The sequence below is a fragment of the Panthera pardus genome, unplaced genomic scaffold (genome assembly GCF_024362965.1).
Source record: "Panthera pardus isolate Hobbes unplaced genomic scaffold, ASM2436296v1 HiC_scaffold_17, whole genome shotgun sequence".
Taxonomy (NCBI): domain Eukaryota; kingdom Metazoa; phylum Chordata; class Mammalia; order Carnivora; family Felidae; genus Panthera; species Panthera pardus.
Window position 1 is genome coordinate 55734128 of NW_026526732.1, and position 19179 is coordinate 55753306.

Here is a 19179-nt window from a genome sequence, read left to right on the forward strand (position 1 = left end):
ACTTCTTCAGACTTTTATAATTAGCATCAAGGACATTTTTGATTCCTAAACTTCATTAGGTTATTGAGAAAATTATTTCTCTTCTTCACTTTTTTATTTAAAAAATTTAAATGTGTATTGGAAAAGTTGAGAGTTGTCAGGTGAACATCTACATATTTTTTTACCTGGATTTGCCAGTTGCTAACATTTTGCTACCTTTGCTTTATTTTTCTTTCTCTATGGTTTTTTTCATCTGAAATTTTCATTATTCCTATAGGCATACTGTTTGCAAGGCTGCATTATAATTAAAAAGTTGCTTACAGTGTGTGAAATTTTTAAAAAGAGAAATTTGTAGTGTGATTCAAAAATATAGTAACATCAGGCAAAGATAGTGGGCTCTTTAAAATGCCCAGTTCTATTGCATATCCTAAGTAAGAGTTTCATGAGTAAACAAAGTCAACAGTAACTTGGTGTTTTTCTTTCTGTCCTGATAACGTGGTACTAAATTGGTATAACTTGGTTCTGAGAAGAGCACAAATTTTAATTCTGAATTTTGACCGTGATTATTAGGCGTAATGGTTCAAATTTGCTAGGTAAAAGAGGGTCAGCATTAAGGTAAGTGCTTCTGTGCAAACACTACAGAATAATTGTGACTAGACAAAATTAGGTTTTTGGATCAAAGTATTCTCTATCTTTCCTACAATGCTTAAAAGGCACTACTATGGGTTTTGACTGTTCTTTAAATAATTTGTATGACTGCCCCACACCCTTTTTCTGACGAACAGATCCTTTCTTGCTAGGCCAAGAGCCCCTGTGTCTCCCTGGGGAAATTTACTATATCTCTGCTTCTTCACTATGTGTTGAAGACATAGGTCTGAGGTAGCTCTCCCTGTTCTTGAGTGCACATCACAGTCAGCTTCTGCTGCAGGTACTTGCCAGCTCTAAATATTGGTGGTTGTTTCGTAGTATCTGTCAGTACTGCATTATATTAGTTATTTGTTGCTGTGTAATAGATCACCACAAATGTAGCAGTTTAAAACAACACAAATTTATTATCTCACAGTTTCTGGGGATCTATCTTCTTCTTAGGGTCTCACTGTAACTGTGGTGTTGGCTGAGCTACATTCTTGCCTGGAGACTGAGAATCTTCTTCCAGGCTCATTCATGTTGCTGGCAGATTTCATTTATTTGTGTTTGTAGGACTGAGGGCTCTTTCTTACAGTAGAGGCTGCACTGAGTATCTAAAGGCTGCTTGAAGTTCCTTGCCATGTGGACTTTCCTGGTATGGCAGCTTATTTCACTGAGTCAACAAGAAGTCTCTAGAGCTAGAGACATTAAAATTTTTTTAATGTTTATTTATTTTTGAAAGAGAGAGAGAAACAGACATAGAGACAGAGCGTGTGGGGAAGGGGCAGAGAGAGAGGGAGACACAGAATCTGAAGCAGGCTCTAGGCTCTGAACTGTCAGCACAGAGCCTGATGCAGGGCTCAAACCCATGAACCATGAGATCATGACCTAAGCTGAAGTCGGACGCTCAACTGACTGAGCCATCCAGGCACCCTATGATTGGAGTTTTATATAGCATGACTTAATCGTAGGAGTAAGATCCCATAGCCTTTGCCATATTCTTTTGGTTAAATGCAAATAAAAGTCTTGTCTATAGTCTAGGGGAAGGGATTGCAGAATGGTGTGAAGGAGGTGGAGATCATGGAGGGTCATGTATACTTAAAACTTTATAAAATACGGTTTGTTTAGCCATTAATTTATTCATTGAATATTTATTGAGGTTAACATCTGCTTTTCAGCTATGACAGAGTAATTGGATTGGATTTTTCCTCCAGCCATAAACAGCTATAAAACTGGACAAAATATATGAAGTAGAGCTCTTTTCAGGCACTGGACATTAGAGAGAAAGAACAAACAAGGTGAGCACCATATTTAGCCCATCTCTGTGCTTCAGGGCAGTTTCCTGACTGTGTCATGGGGAATGAAACTCAAATAGAGCAGGCAAGTCCTGCTGAGTTAAGGATGCAGAAATTGGAGTTCTGAGCCACTGAAGCAGCTGGAATTTGCTAAGCAGGGTATCAAAGAAGAAAGTATCAGTGTGACTTTCCCAAGAGTCCTTTACTGAGAGTTGGGCTAAACATGCATAGGCAATATTCCTCAAGGCCAACTAGAGAATGCATGTTAGATTGGGATAGGTCCCATTATACCTGGAGAGGTTGGATTCCAGCTCATCTGGAGAGAGACCTAGTTAACATAACTAAACATTTATCTGAGACCAGAAAGACTATGCTATAGGAGTAAGAGTTATATCTCAGAGCAAGATTAGCAGATTATGATCTGTGCTAAATCTGGCCTACTGATTGTTTTGTGTGGTTTGTGATCTAAGGATGGTTTTTATATTTTTTAGTGGCTGAAAAAAATGATTACACAAGAATAGTATTTTGTGAAGCTTGAAAATTATGTGGAATATACATTCTAGTGACCGTAAATAAATTTGTTTTAAAATGCAGCCATCAATGCTAATTCATTTACATATTACTTTTGGGCTACATGGGCAAAGTTGAGCACTTGCTATAGACACTGTATGGCCCACGAGTCTAATACTTTTACTGTCTAGCCTTTTACAGAAAAAGGGTGGCCAACTCCCATTAAAGAGCAAGGATTGCTTTGGATCTGCTCTAATAAAGCCTAAAATTAGGCCTTCTTGGGATCATACAGAGAGGCACCAGGCAGAACAAAACTCACCAAGAAAGACAATACAATCTAGAAAACCCACACCATATTTACAGGGTTCAGCATACAACTAATTATTACTATACATGCAAATAAACAGGAAAATTTGAACCATATCAAGGGGAAAAATGCTATCGATAGAAACTGGTCCTGAGATAACCCACATTTGAAATTCGGAAAAATGAATTAAAGCAACTATTAACTTAATGACTTAAAATAAGATTACACAATTATAGAACTGAAAAGAATAATATCTGAAATGAAAAATTCACTGGATGGGCTTAACGGTGAATTGGAGATGACACAAGATGGGTTCTGTGAACTTATAGTCAGATCCATAGAAATTATCCAATATGAAGAATCAAAAGAAGAAAATCAGTGCTGGTGGTGGGGGAGACAGAGTCCCGATGACCTCTTGGATAATATCAAGCACTCTTACATATATGTACTTAGAGTCCTAGGAGGAGAGGAAAGAGGGAAGGATTCAGAAAAATGTTTTTAAGAAATAATGATTAGACTTCCATTTTTAGTTTTTTTTTTAATGTTTCCTTTATTTTTGAGAGAGAGAGAATGTGAACAGAGGAGGGGCAGAGAGAAAGGGAGACAGAACATCTGAATCGGGCGGTGTACTGATGGCAGAGAGCCCAGTGCAGGGCTTGAACTCATGAACTGTGAGATCATAACCTGAGGTGAAGTCTGATGCTTAACCAACTGAGACACCCAGGCTCCCCTGAACTGTTTTTTTAATGTTTATTTATTTTGAGAGAGAGAGCATGTGTACACGCGTTTGTGCAAGTGGGTGAAAGGCAGAGAGAGGGGGAGAGAGAGAATCCCAAAGCAGTCTCTGCACTGTGAGCACAGAGCCTGGCGTGTGGCTCGACTTCTCGAACCATGAGATCATGACCTGAGCCCAGATCCAGAGTCGGATGCTTGACTGACTTAGCTACCCAGGTGCCCCGATTAGACTCTCATTTCTTTATTTCAAAGCTACAGTAACCTAAACTCCATAGTAGTGGCCTAAGGACAGACATAAATCAGTGGAGTAGAAGTGAGAGTCAAGACTAAAACATAAATTTGTGGGCAGTTGATTTTCTATATGGGTGCCAAGGCAGTTCAGTGAGGGAAAGAATAGTTTTTCAACAGATTGTGCTGGCAAACTGGATACCCACATGTAAGAGAATGAAAGTGACTGTATATTAAAAAAAAAAATAATACGTTGGAATGGATCAGAGACCTAAATGTAAGAACTAAAATTATTAAACTTTTAGAAAAATAAATTTGTGACATTGGATTAGGCAGTGAATTATTGGGTATAACACTGAAACCAAAGCGGGGGGGGGGGGGCAGGTAAATTGGACTTGATCAAAATGAAAACCTTTGTGCTTCAAAGGATGTAAAAAGATAACCCATAAGAGAAAATATTTGCAAAATCATATTATCTAAGAAGGGTCTAGTGTCCAGAATATATAAAGAACTCCTAGAATTCAATACTAAAAAGGTAAAGAGCCCAATTAAAAATGAGCAAAGTAAAAATGAACAAACAAAAAAATGGGCAAAGTATTTGAGTAGACATTTCTCCAAAGAAGATATATAAATGGCCAACAAGCATGTGAAATGATGTTCAGAATAGTTCTTAAAGAAGGGCAAAGAAAGACACCATTGAGTTTTCTCTTCGACCCACTAAGATAACTATAATCAAATAGCTGGATAACAACAGGTGTTAGAGTGTGGATTAATTGGTACTCTCATATGTTACATGTTACTATTAGAAATGTAAAATGATGTGGCTGCTTTGGAGACCAGTCTGACAGTATCTCAAATGATTAAACATAGACTTGCCATATGACCCACCAATTCCAGTCATAGTTATTTACCCCAGGGAATTGAAAACATATGTCCACGTAAGAGCTTGCACATGGATGTTCATAGCAGCATTAGTCATAATAGCCAAATAATGGAAGCAACCCCAGTGCTTATCAACTGATGAATGAATAAACAAAATGCATAGCCATATAATAGAATAACATGGATCAACATGTTCAAATAACATGTTCAAATAACAATTTGAAACAACATGGATTTGAACTGCGTGGGTCCACTTACATACAGGTTTTTTTTTTTTTATATAAACATACTACAGTATTATAAATGTATTTTCTTTTCCTTTTTATTTTCTATTCTCTAGCTCACTTTATAGTAAAATACAGTATACAAAACATACATAAATAGGTGATTGACTGTTTATGTTATTGTAAGGCTTCCAATCAGGTTATTCATAATTAAATTTCTGGGCAGTCAAAAGTTACATGTAGATTTTCAACTGCATAGGGAGGGATGTGAGTTGGCACTTCTAACCACTTGTTCAAGGGTCAACTCTATAATTTAGTCATGGAAAGGAATGAAGTATTGATCCATGCTATGGCATAGATGAACTTTGAAATGTCATGCTAAGTGAAAGAAGGAAGACACAAAAGACTGCATATTGTATACACATTGGGATGCATTTATATGAAATGTCCAGAATGTGCAAAATCTAGAGACAGAAAGTAAATTAGTGTGACTGCTTATAAATATGGGGTTTTTCTGGAGTTACATAATTTGATAGTAGTGATTGTTGTACAACCTTGTGAATATACTTAAAACTACTGAAATGTACTTTTTTAAATGGTGAATTTTAAGCAAATATCATCTGAATTATATCTCAGTTTCTAAAAAAGAAATAATGGTTAATGATTTTTTGTATTTGGGGGAGAAAACAATCTGTGTATTGGAAGAAGCTCAGGAAATTCTAAGCAAGTAAATATGTAGCATACCTAGGCATATCATAATCAAAATTCTGAAACCCAGTAATATATAGAAAATCTTGAAAGCTGCTACAAAAAAAGAAACATGACCTAAAAGAGAACAGTAAATGATGGTGAATGATGGATGATGTCTTATGAGAAATCAAAATACAATACAGTGACATCTTAAGACACTCAAAGAAGCTATAGACAGGAGTGAAGAATACCAGAAATGGTTAATAAAATGGTAAATACAAAAGATTACCTCCTTTAACTGCTTTAAAAGGGATATGACTGTTTAAAATAAGAATGATAGAATTTTACAGAAGGGTTAATACTACCATTGAAATAAAATATATGACCACAGTTGTCTAAAGGATAGGGTCACTGAATCCTCAGTTAACTCTGGGTCAAAGAAGAAATCACAAGGGAAATTTAAAAATACTTCAAACTAAATGATAATGGAAACACAACATAATTAAAGTTTGTGAGCTTCATATAAAACCAAGCTTAGAGGAACTTACAAACTTTCTGTAGTAGAAAACATAATTTATACTGATATCAGGAATGAAAAATGGAATATTACTACAGATCCTATAGCTATTAAGAGGTTAGTGAGAAATAAAATGAACAACTTTATGCCAGCAAATTTGACAAATTGACATACTCAGTGAAAATACAATTTACTGAAACTGACACAATAAATAGCAGATACGAATAACCCCTAAATGTATATAGAAGTTGGATTTGTCATTAAAAAAACTTTCTTGTAAAGTGAAATTTGTAAAGTTTCATTGGTGAATTCTATCGAATATTTAAGGAATAAATAGTACCGATCTTTACAGACTTTTTTTTCAGAAAATAGAAAGGGAGGGAATATTTCCCAGTTTGCTCAACAGGCCAGAGTGATGCCAGAATGTGTAATGGGTATTAAAAGAAAACAAACAAACAAACAAAAAAACAACACAGACCAATATCCCTCATGAACATAAATGCAAAAACTCTCAAGAAAATACTAACAAACTGAATCTAGCAATATAGGAAAAGGACAATACACCACGACTGTGTTGAGGTTGTCCCAGAAATACAAGGGTGATTCAGCTTTCAAATATCAATGAATACATATAATTCAGCACATTTACAGACAAAGGTAGAAAAATCATACAGTCACATAGATCCTTGCTGAAAAAGGCTTTTGACAAAATTCAGTATCCATTTGTCCTCAAAACACTTAGCAAATTTAGGAATAGAAGGGAATTTCTTTGATTTGACACAGAGTAAGTATAAAAGCCTATAGCTAAAATCATGCTAAACGGTGGTTTACTGAATGTTTCACCCTAAGATCAGGAAAAAGGCAAGGATGTCTATTCCCACCACTTCTACGGGCAGTTTTACTCTACTGCAAAATATGTATTCCTAAAAAACAATATGCTGTTAAAAATCACAGGACTTGGGGGAAAATTCATTAAGGGCACAAAACTGAAAACTTTATTAGTGACAAAAAAATATAGGAACCTAATAAAAGCACAGTTTTACATATATTAAATCGTTAAGTACATAAATACTACAATAAATATGGCACTTTATATTGAAAAAGACTGGAAGTTTGGTTTGTAGAAATGAGCATTGGAAGAGTTTGCAGCCTGTCACTTATTGTGAAGTGGTGGAAGGAAAGTTGTCTCAAATCAGACAAAACCGTAACACCAGATGTGGATGAGTGTAGCTTGTAACGGGAATCGAGGAGGCAGGTGCATTGCCGAAGTGTGTGTGTTTTGTGTATTTTGTGGCTCAGTTTAGCTGGGTGCAGTTTCTTTATTCACCTAGTATTTCTGGTGGACAGTATTTACAAAAGTAAATATGAAGTTCACATTCCTCAAATTGTTCTCTAATACATCACTTGCTTTGGAACCAATCCAAAAAACTTGAATGGTGTATATACACAAATGTGTATATATGTACATATAAATTATTCATATGTATTCACATAATATGTGTATATATGAATAACCAATTAGCACATGAAAAGGCACTCAACACCTTTAGTCATCAGGGAAGTGCATATTAAAACCACAATGAATGCTTACTTTGGCAGTGTATAAATTGGAATTGGAATGAGAGGAGATAAGGATGACACACACAGTTGTGAAGCATTCCATATTTAAAACAAAAAAAAATGACTAAAATTAAAAAGACTGACCGCACCAAGTTTGAGGACATGGAATAACCAAGACTCTTATAAATTGGTGGTGGTTGTGTAAAATTGTGGTATCACCTTGGAAAACAATTTGGCAGTTTCTAAATAATGTTAACCATAAACTTATTCTGTGATCCATCATTTCTGTTTTAAGGTAAATACCCAAGAAAAATGAAAACATGTTCACAAAATATTTGTACACTAAAGTTCACAGCAGCTTTCTTAATAATAGCTACAATCTGGATACGATCTTAATGTAAGATTTTTGGATGAACAGACTGGTTTAACAATTCAGTGGTATACTACTCTGCAGCAAAAAGGAACTATTTATACGTGCAGTAACAGATGAATTTCAAAAGCATTGTGCTAAGTAAAAGATGCTGGATTATACAATACTACATTTTATGATTCTATTTGTATGTGATTGTATTCTAGGCAAAACTAATCTTGTGTTACAAATCAGACAAGCTGGGTCAAAATGAGGGGGAACTGATTGCAAAGGGCCCCAAAGAACTTTTTGGGTGTAGTGACGGTAATATTGTATATCTTATTTGGGCAGATTTAACTGTTTATCTGTATACTTAAAATTTTTGCGTTTCACTCTGTGTGAATCAGTAACACTGACTTGATTTAAAAAGTTTACTGAGAAAGGACAGGTGAGAACAGTCATGGTCTCTGCCTTGTGGAGGTTAAAAGTGGTGTGACATAAGAACGTAAGTGACATAGAGTTAAGCATATGAACTTTGTGAACTTAACCCAGACTTGGGATGTAAAAAATTTCCTGGAGGAGGTGATGTAAATCTGAACCTGAAGAAGGAGGAGGATATTTTTGTAGTTGTGTAAGTGGTCAAGTGATAGGCAAGGAGAAAGAGGGTTCTAGGCAGAGGAGATGTTTTGTGTAGAGGCACAGAAATGAGGGAGTAAGGCTGAGAGAATGAGTAGGTGATGGATAATCAAGATCATCGGAGCAGAGAGTATGTGTGTGGGAGAAGGGAAAGAGAATGGAGTATGTGAAGTGGGAGCAAGAGATTATGATGAAGAGGTTAGCAGAGATGTAAGTCTTTCAGAACCTCGAAGGCTTTGGGAGAAGTTTGATTTTTTTCCTGAAAGTAGAGCAGAGCAGCTGAGTGTGAGAAGATCTGATTTGTATTCTAGGAAAAGCACCGTGACTCCCAATGTGAAAATCGAATTAAAGGGCTTAGGACTTCGGGCATGAGACCCAGCTTCAAGGCTTCTCAGAAATATCAGATAGTTGACAGTTTGTACTAGGAAAGTGGCTCTGGGGATGTTGAAAGTGAATGGATTCAGATCTGTTTGGGATGTGGACTCAGTAGAACTTGACTGAATGTGGGAGGTGGGGAGGAGGAGTCAAGAGGACATTTCTTTTGGATTTGCTGAAGTCTCATATGCCTACTGATATATCTACTAGATTAATGAGCATATGCATCCTTGTCATGAGAAGGATCTTGGCTGGGACAGATATCAAGACTTATTAGTCCATAAATGATGTGGAAGTAGGAAAGCTTATGAGGGTGAGTATGGAATGAAAAAAGCAATGAGGTCCTAGGCTAGAAACTTGAAGAATACTGGCATTTAAGGAATGGCGCTGGAATAGGCTTTTTGCAAATGAGAATGAGAGAAGATCAGAGAAAAATGAGAAGTGTGGTATCACAGACTTGAGGATGACTGCTTCAAGGAGTATATTCAAAGATGCTAGATGTTTGGTGAGAGCTTAAAACAAGGGCTGAAAGGTACCATTGCTGACCTTCAAGAGAGCAGTTTGCAAGAGTGGTGAGGGTAGCAGACAGATTACATGGGTAATAAGAGCTGACTGCCAGCTTGGTCACCTTAAAGGTTGGCTCTGAAGGGAAGAAGAAAGAGGACTGTAACCAGAGGGAAGTTGGGTTTTTTTTTTTTTTTTTAAGTTTTATTTTATTATTTTAATTTTATTTTTTAATTTACATGTAAATAAGTTAGCATATAGTGTAACAATGATTTCAGGAGTAGATTCCTTAATGATTCCTACCCATTGAGCCCATCCCTCCTCCCACAACCCCTCCAGTAACCCTCTGTTTGTTCTCTATATTTAAGAGTCTGTTTTGTCCCCCTCCCTGTTTTTATACTATTTTTGCTTCCCTTCCCTTATGTTCATCTGTTTTCTTTTTTTTTTTTTTTTTAATTTTGCTTTGGGTGCATGTTTTATTTTTAGGAACAAATAATGGGAAACAGTGATTAGAGAGAAAATCGTTAAAAATGATTTATAGGAAGAGGGGAATAATTAATTGCATTGAGTTTCAAAGATTCAAAAAGATGGGATATAGCAAATACGATGGTAGATACTCCTTAGATTGTACCAGGAGGGAAGGAGATGATTGGTTGAAGGTAAGTTTGCAGATTGGATCTGGTAAAATTAGAAGCTTTAAGAAAATTGGGGTGCCTGGCTCTCTCATTTGGTAGAGTGTGCAACTCCTGATCTTGGGGTTGTGAGTTCAAGCCCCATGTTGGGTATAGAGATTACTTAAAAATAAGGTCTTTAAAAAGGTTTAAGAAAATCAAGAAAGTTTAACCAATTTTAGTGCTGATTTTAACATTGATTCCATTAACTTTCATGGCATATTCTTCTGTCATCCTGAAAATTATATTTTAAAAGATATATTTGAAAAATCCCCTCCCTTTCGATCCCCACACGCACACACACCAAAATGATCTTAGAAGGAAATTTGAAGATTTTATAAAAGGAAGTCTTTTAAACTCTGGCCTTATATTTTCCCTGTAAGAACGCGGAGCGTGCTATTAGAGGTGACTCAACAGTCAAATAAAACAACATTGCTATGTATGTTATTTTGCCATAACAAAATACCACAGACTGAATGGCTTAAAAAGAGAAATTTATTTTCTCACACACGGTTCAGGAGGCTGGAAAATCCAAGATCAAAGTCCAGCAGGATTCAGTTTCTGGTGAGGGCTGTTTTCCTGGTGTGCAGATGGTTGCTTTCTCTCTGTGTCTTTATATGGCCTTTCCTCCTTGTGTGTGGAGAGTGAGTGAGCTCTGTGCTGTCTTTCTTATAAGGACACTAGTCCTGTTGGATCAGGGTCCCACCCATATGATTTCATTTAACCTTAATTGATTCCTTAGGGGCCCGTCTCCAAATACAGCCACATTGAGGATTAGGGCTTCAGCATGAGAATATTAGGGGGACACAAACATTGAGTCTGTAACACTCTATTAGCAACTGCTGCATTTTTAAGGGGGTGTTTGATTCTTTTGGATCACATGGAGACTTTTTGTTTTCCTCTCTTGTCTTAATAGAGCTTACAGTATTTTTTAAAAATTGAGGTATAATTGACATATAGTATTATATTACTCTTGAGTGTGCAACATGATTCAGTATTTGTATAAGTTGCAAGAAGATCACTAGTTAACATCTGTCACCATACGTAGTTACAAATTTTTTCTTGTGATGAGAATTTTTAAAATTTACTCTCAGCAGCTTTCAAATATACAATACAGTATTTGTTTTGAGAAAGAGAGGGCGAGAGTGAGCAAGGGGCAGAGAGGGAGAGAGAGACAGAATCCCATGAGAGGCAGAGAAAGAGAATCCCATGAGGGGCGGAGAGAGAGAGGGAGAGAGCGTGAATCCCACGCAGGCTCCACACTGTCAGAGCAGAGCCCGAAGTGAGGCTTGAAGCGGGGCTTGAACTCACAAACTGTGAGATCATGACCTGAGCCAAAGTCAGGCGCTTAACCGACTGAGCCACACAGGCACCCCTACAATACACTATTAGTGACTGTAGTTATCGAGCTGTACATTACACCCCCATGTAATTATTACTTATTTCATAACTGGAAGTTTTTATCTTTTGATCCCCTTCACTCTTTTTGTGTAATCCTCAACCACTGCCTCTGGCAATTACTAGTTTATGCTCTGTATCTGTGAGCTTCACCGCCCCCCGCCCCTTTTAGATTCCACATATAAGTGAGATCATTATGGTATGTGTGTTTCTCTTTCTGACTTACTTCACTTAGATAATGCCTCAAGGTCCATCCATGTTACAGATGCAGAGACCTTGTTCTTTTTAATGGCTGAATGGTATTCTATTATGTGTGTATATGTATGTGTATATATACATATACACATACCACATCTTCTTTATCCATTCATCTGTCCAAGGACAGTTATGTTGTTTCTATGTCCTGGCTACCATAAATAATGCTGCAGTGAACATGGGAGTGCAGATATCTTTCTGAGATAGTGATTTCGTTTTTAAGTTTTGGAGAAACCTCCACATAGTATTTTCCATAGTGTCTGCACCAATTTATATTCCTGCTGTCAATACAAAAGGGTTCTTTTTCTCAACATCCTCATCAACATTTGTTATTTCTTGTCTTTTTGTTAATAGCCATTCTATTAGGAGTGCGGTGATATCACTGTGGTTTTGATTTGCATTTCTCTGATGATGAGTGATGTTGAGCATCTGTGTCTGTTTGTCGTATGTAGGTCTTCTTTGGAAAAATGTCTATTTTTTAATTGGATGTCTTTTTTTTGTTGATGAGTTGTATGATTTTTTAAAATATATTTTGGATATTATTCCTTTACTAGATATATGATTTGCAGTTATTTTCTCCTCTTCCCTAGATTGCCTTTTCATTTTGTTGATGGTTTTTGCTGTGCACAAGCTTTTTAGTTTGTTCTAGTCATACTTGTTTGTTTTTGCTTTTGTTGCCTTAGCTTTTGGTGTCAAGCTTGAAATATTAATAAGTTGAACCAATTTGACAATAAATTTCATATATTAAAAAAAAAGAAATATTAATAAGTTGAAAAGCCTTTTTTTTTTTCACTTGTGAGTAGTTTCAGTTTAGTGTTGTTTGGTTATCTAATGTTTATGTATCTATTTTAGACCATCTAAATTGGATTCATATTTTAATTAAAGGACACTGACGATAATATCTAAGTAAGTGGTATTTTCCAGATTAGACTGGGATGCCTGGGTGGCTCAGTTGGTTAAGCATCCGACTTCAGCTCAGGTCATAATCTCACGGTTTGTGGGTTCGAGTCCAGTGTTGGGCTCTGTGCTGACGGCTCGGAGCCTGGAGCCTGCTTCAGATTCTGTGTCTCCCTCTCTCTCTGTCCCTCCTCCACTTGCTCTCTGTCTCTGTCTGTCTGTCTTTGTCTCTTTCAAAAATAAATGAACATTAAAAAAAATTTTTTAAGTGAAATTAGATAAGTTTATCAGCCATTTTGACTTGAAAGATTAATGAAAGCAAGTAAACATGGTGTCAGACTCTACCTGTATTTGCAAGAATTTGTTTGGACTGAGAAGATAATGCACTTATACACAACTGCTAATGTATGTAAGAAGATATTAGAAATGTAATGAATCAAGAATCTGTCTGGAATTTTATTGTGAAGCTTTTAAAAAAAGATTTCCCACCCCACCACAACCTAATCATGGAAGGAAGAACATCTCATGAGCAGGAGCTGAGGGGGCTTTGACTGAAACATCTGTCACTTTATTCATTGCAATGATTGATTCAGTTGCTGTGACTGCCTGTGTAGATATTTCCTCTTTCTGTTACTGCTTTCATGTTTTCTTTGAGTTCATTTTATTAAATAGTTCACTTTCCTCCTAGAGATATAGAATATTCTCTCGAAGCGTACATATATAAAAACCTACAGTCTTGATAGACCCCTCATTTACAATAAAGACTAGTCATTTATGACTGTCAGCTATCAGTTATGGGTGTCTGCAAATTGGTTAAGTTTAGAAACATGCAGAACAATAGAAATCTGGGAAAAGCAAAGCTTCAGTATCTTTTCTGATTGCAGGAGCCGTTGAGGGGATTAGCCGCCTATGCTGAAGCAACACTAGAAAATGGGGGATTTTTCCCTTTGATTTCTCAAACCATTGTTTTTGAGAGATCCTAACTCCTTTTTTCATAATCAGATTGTACACAATTTTAAGAAATTCTAACAGTGTGTAAGCTTAAATAGGTCATAAATTCAAGCTACATGAAAGTAATATTTACTTTGGAGTATGAACTTTCTTATTTGGAGTATGAACTTTCTTATTTGCTGCCACTCATACATCACCAAAATGGACAGTTAGTGGCACAGAGAACTGTACAGTATCTGAAAAAGCCATTCTAAATTTAGAGACCAAATATAACAAAGTTAAAGTTTTCATAAATAGAAATAATTATTACAATGTTAATCCATTTGAATATCATAGCATTGATATGATGTACATTTATTGTTTATCCTGGTCAGGAAACCAGGACAACTCCCTTCAATCTAGCCTAAGCAGAACAAATACAGTGGATTGTAAAGCTGATTAAGGCAGGGACCCTCCCTCTGCCATCCATACCCTCTCCCATCTTGTAGTGTTGCCTTTCTCTCTCTCCTATTCTCCTTTTGCCTTTTCATTTTTACAGAATTTTATATTTTCTCATCATCTTTGCCTTTGTGTGCCTGTGTCTGAAAATCCCTGTCTTTGTTCTTCATGGATCTCTGGTTCAATAGCACCATGAATCTAAAAATCCCTTTGTACCTAGAGAGACAATTTGATTGTCTCAGCTGGTCTCTTCTCCAGGCAGCTGTGACCAGTGGGGAGTTAAATAATGCCTGACCTTTTTACTCAGCAGATCCGTGCAGTCCAATTCTTATTAGAACAGGAGGTATGACAGACTATTTGCATTAAAAAAAATATATTTTAGGAAATATCAGTGGGTAGTAAGGTGCCTTTTCTTTTGGTAGGAGGGCATGTATTGTAAATTTCCTTGTCATTCAGGAGCTTTCCATGATTGGGGTAGTTGAATGTTGCTGTTAATAGTATCCGAGTAGGCTATCGCTAAGTGCTTTTTTTCTGCCATTATTACTTGTCTCAGTTTTTACCAAAGGACTTATCAACGACTTTTGGTAAAATAATCTTTGAATATAATCATTACCTTAAGTATTCAGGTCTTATAGAGGAAGTGGTATTGCATAGTGGTTAAAAACTGGGACTCTTGAGTCAGACTACTCCTCGCTTGACCACTTGCAAGCTGTGCGACTCTCTCTACTCCCTGGTCTTTTTAATTAATTAGTTAATTAAAAATTTTTTAATCTGTAAAGTAGCAATAACAGTTTTTACTATAAGGGTGGTTATGAAGATTAAATTACATAGTCCATATGAAAAGTCTTGTACAATGTTTGTCACATAGTAAGTGTTCAATTAGTGTTGGCTCTTATTCTCTTTCTTTTTTCAGTGAAAAGAACTGTAGTCATCTAATTCACATAACTGCTTATCTGTCTAGTGATCTTTGCCTCACCTGCCTAAAAGATTCAGTGACATGTAGGATATAAATTTTGGTGTTGACCTTAAAAGCTGCATTTTAACCGCTTCATTAAGGTCTAATTGACATGCAGCAAACTGTACATATTAAAAATGTACACTTTGATAAGTTTATACTACAATTTATGTGTTCATTTACCTGTTGACATTTAGGATGTTTCCTGGATTTTGGCTGTTAGAAATGAGACAACTGTGAATATTCACATGCAAGTCTTTGTATGGAAAAATGTTTTTGTTTCTCTTAGGTAATTGCCTAGTTGTAGAATGACTGGATCAGATGGAAGGTGTATGTTTACCTTTTCTAAAAAATGACCAAACTGTTTTCCAAAGTCAGAGCCTTCTTTTATGTTGTTTTAAACATAATGTTACATAAGAATTATTAGAAAAAGTACAAAATACACCAGCTAGCTAAATATTTTTAACTTAATTTAAAGAGTATTTGGAATTGTACTGAAATCTCTTTATTGGGAAGTTAACAGATGGTTTGCTAAAAATATTGGATAATTGAGGGAGATACATTTCTTTACGAAGCTAATTTTGTAATATGTGTACCTGTTTTATATGTGTATTTTTTTCCTTCGATAGAGTTTTCCAGAAAAGGACCTTCTGCACTGTCCATCTAAGGATGCAATTGAAGCTCATTTTATGTCTTGTGTGAAAGAAGCTGATGCATTAAAGCATAAAAGTCAAGTAATCAATGAAATGCAGAAAAAAGATCATAAGCAGCTCTGGATGGGATTACAAAATGGTAAATATAACACCGTTTAATTTCAGAATACCACTTTTTAAAGTATGAAATAACTGTAACCCTGTGAGTAGCTGGTACGTTTTAGGATTGGTGGTACAAGTTTAAATTCCAGCCTCTACACACAAAATTTAGCTACAAAAGTAGCTGCCTTTACCCGTCCGTAACATCGTATTCTTCCAACATCCTTCTCTTCGTGGATTCGCTAGTATTGGGATGGTTGCTTTGCCCATAACACCAGCTCGTATTACAAACCTCTTGTGTTCAGCTTCTGGAGAAAGTGCCCTTGTTGCTAGTCATCTTCCTGGAATTGCAACTGGACACCCTGTGTGCATACCAAAGTGCCTCCCCCTGCTAGGGCACAAACTCCAGCCCTTGCTTTCTCAGAGCAGTATGACTCGCTTCGTGCTTGCATTCTCTCTCCCCTGGCTGGGATTTAGAAAATACACTCAAGGAAAAAGCTGAGAGGAATCTGCAGCTCACCTCTGTATTCTCCCATCTTCTTAATCTTGCCTGCATTGATTGCCCCCCAGTTGTCTTATTTACAGGCAGCCATTGTTTTGCATGGGTCCAGTAGTTCATATGCTTTAGTTAAATAGTACTAGGTCCTTAACAATCTGGTTCAAATTTCACTTACTTTCATAAAGTTACTGAAATTACATAAAGTACAAACTTTATTGCTAGCTCTTTAGTCCATGAATCATTTACTAGCATAGATGCATCATGATCAGAGACCAGTCACATCACTTCCTTCAGTGTCTGTCAGTGAATCATCGTTACTCACCTGTTACTTAGTTTACCCACAGACAGCAAAGCATGTAGTTGTGTTCCCTCCTTGTCTCCAGTGATAAGCCCATATAACATTTTGTAAAAGTGGATAATTGAAAGAGGGAATTGGCCAAGAAAGGTGAAAGTGCAGCAAATCCACAAAAAGTGGTAATGTTGGCCGTGGGATTTTACAGGAATAATGGAATCGTAAAAGAAACAGCGGGCTGTGAGCGTGTTGACACTACCATCTTTTGAGATGCTAGATATGCAGCCACAGGAACTTGGCGAAGGTGAACGTTTCTGCGTAAATGGGGAAAGTGATTGTGACAAAAAGGGTGAATTTATCCCTGTCAAAATGATGCTGGCAAAAAACTTAGCATTACAGGAACGCTTACGTTCCTGTAATGTTTCATGACATTGGAAGTGCAAATGATGAAATGCAAATGATGAAGTTGATCCGGACCCAGAAAGGCATGTGACAGTTTGCCAAGGTTTAGGAAAGATGCTCGCTTGTAAGCTCTATGTCAAGAAAGCAAGCACTATTCAAACTGTGCTTTAGTTTTTTACAGAATAATAAATAAGATGCTGGAATTCTCAGCGTTTCTCATGTTTTAAATTCCAGTATACTAAATAAATTAATTTTGTTTACTTCATTTTCTTACGCATTTATAACTAAGAAAGAGAGTTTTTAATGTTTTGACAATTTTTAAAGACCACACCATTGATTATTAAGATCACTTTGCACGGTTTCATGGTGACTTTTCCAGTCCTGCACTACTATGCAAAGCAAGGCTTGCCTGTATTTGTCCATATAGTTGTTTTTAGATAGGAAATTAGTCCAAAATAAGCTGGAATTTAATGGCAATAATGAGAATAAAATAGAAGACCCACTTTCTCCCCCAACTCCACCCTTGAAAACATAATTTTAGTAATTTTTAAAAACTGTGATCCATTTTTATCTTTGAGACTATACTATTACCATGGCAAAGAGGTGTTTGTTGTCATGTAGTATTTATTGAACTTTCATTATACAAACAGGGCATTATCTGAGACTTCAGTAGTGCAAAAGGTACATACTTGATGACAGTGTGTATTGTAAATTAAATTTTGTCATTTCTCTTAATTTCTTAGATTTGAGTTACAATGAGTTGCTCCTTAGTTTTATATTTGTATGTTTGGTATTTCTTAATTAGATTGTAAGTTTTGCAAAGGCAGCCTTTCCCCTCCTTTATCTTACTGAGTATACAAATTCCTATTAAATATTTAAGAGAGTTTACAATCCCTTAAGATATATTTCTTCCTTTTTCTTGCTGGCTATTTGAAGATGAAATTGTAGGAGACTTGTGAATAAGAAGATAACCTAAGTAGAAGAAGCCTGGAATCTTGTCAAGAGAGCAGGGATCTGAGAATAATTTGGCTTCAGAATTGAAGTAAATAATTTAAATGGGCATTCAAGTAGGTGTTCTTGAAATCTGTTGTGAAACTGGGTGAGCCTGCTGTAGAGAGAGCTCAAGGATTCAGCAGCGGATTCTAAAGATGATTAAAATGTTTCACTTGGGGCATTGGAGGCTTGAGTGTGAGGGGCTGGTTAGGAGTTGTTTAGTTTCAACTCTCCTAGCAGCTCCGTAGGGCAACTCATTCAATCCCTTTGAGCTTCAGTTTCTTTATATGTAAAACATGAGCATATCTGCTATGTTCTCTTATAGGTGTCTTTGGAGGGTTTAAAGAAACACTTACACAGTTTATGGGAAAGTGTGTGAAAGGAAGTAAAGCTGTCTTGAAAAGAATTACTGAGAAGTCACTTTGAGACCCTAGAACAGGGGGTTGGCAGACTATGGTCATGGGTCAGCCACCAGTTTTTATAAAAACAGTCTTTATAATAAAGACTTATTAGAACCCTGCCACACCCGTTATTTGTGTATTGTCTGTGACAGTTTTCATGCTACAATGGCTGAGTTAATAGTTGTGACAGAGACCATGTGGCCCACAGCCTAAAATATTTACTCGCTCTGCCCGCTTTAGAAAGCATTTGCCAGCTCACAGAAGGTTGACTAAACCAACAGCTCGTATTTATCATTGACCTAAAGCATGACTCAGAATGTCACATTCAGAGTTTGGTATAACTTAATGTATCAGACTTAGTCTAATAACTGCCTTCATTGCTATTTTTTGGCGTAAAATACCTCTTTTCCTATTTTTGTCTTAGCTCATATTCTTTCTTGGACATATGACTGTTTTAAAGTTAGCTTTATTAAGTTAAATTTTATTAAATTACTTTTCAAATTGAATTTCATTAAATCTGACTGGAAATGGTATGTGGTTAAAATGTACTTTCTTCCATTTTTATTTTTAGTTCTAAATTATTTTTTGTAGCAATTGTGTTTGGTCTGTCTTGCTTGTACTGGTAATGATTGAACTTACACTCAAAATCGTTCGTGTGGTATCCTGTGGGTACTGGAGACCTTGGTAGTTTATTTATTCTACTTTTTAAAATCTAAACTATTCATTTAGGAAATTTTTAGCTAAGTAAAGGCTGTTTGTAGGAAATCTATCTGGGGATAAAAGGCTGAATGTAAAGCCTTTTGAATGAATGCTACATTAAAGTAAATTGATGAAAGATGGGTTTAGTAGTTCCTTCT

At 36.3% G+C, this 19179-nt stretch overlaps 1 protein-coding gene across 3 annotated transcripts in view; it reads left to right on the top strand.

Moving 5' to 3' along the window:
* The window catches only part of ATG5 (autophagy related 5), a 128187-nt gene that overhangs the window by 35703 nt on the left and 73305 nt on the right, over window positions 1-19179 (top strand). For all 3 annotated transcript variants that reach the window (XM_053904612.1, XM_019442994.2, XM_019442996.2), the window contains one exon: window positions 15613-15775. In XM_053904612.1, coding sequence (XP_053760587.1) covers window positions 15613-15775 — 163 coding nt within the window. The remainder of the gene's footprint in view (window positions 1-15612; window positions 15776-19179) is intronic.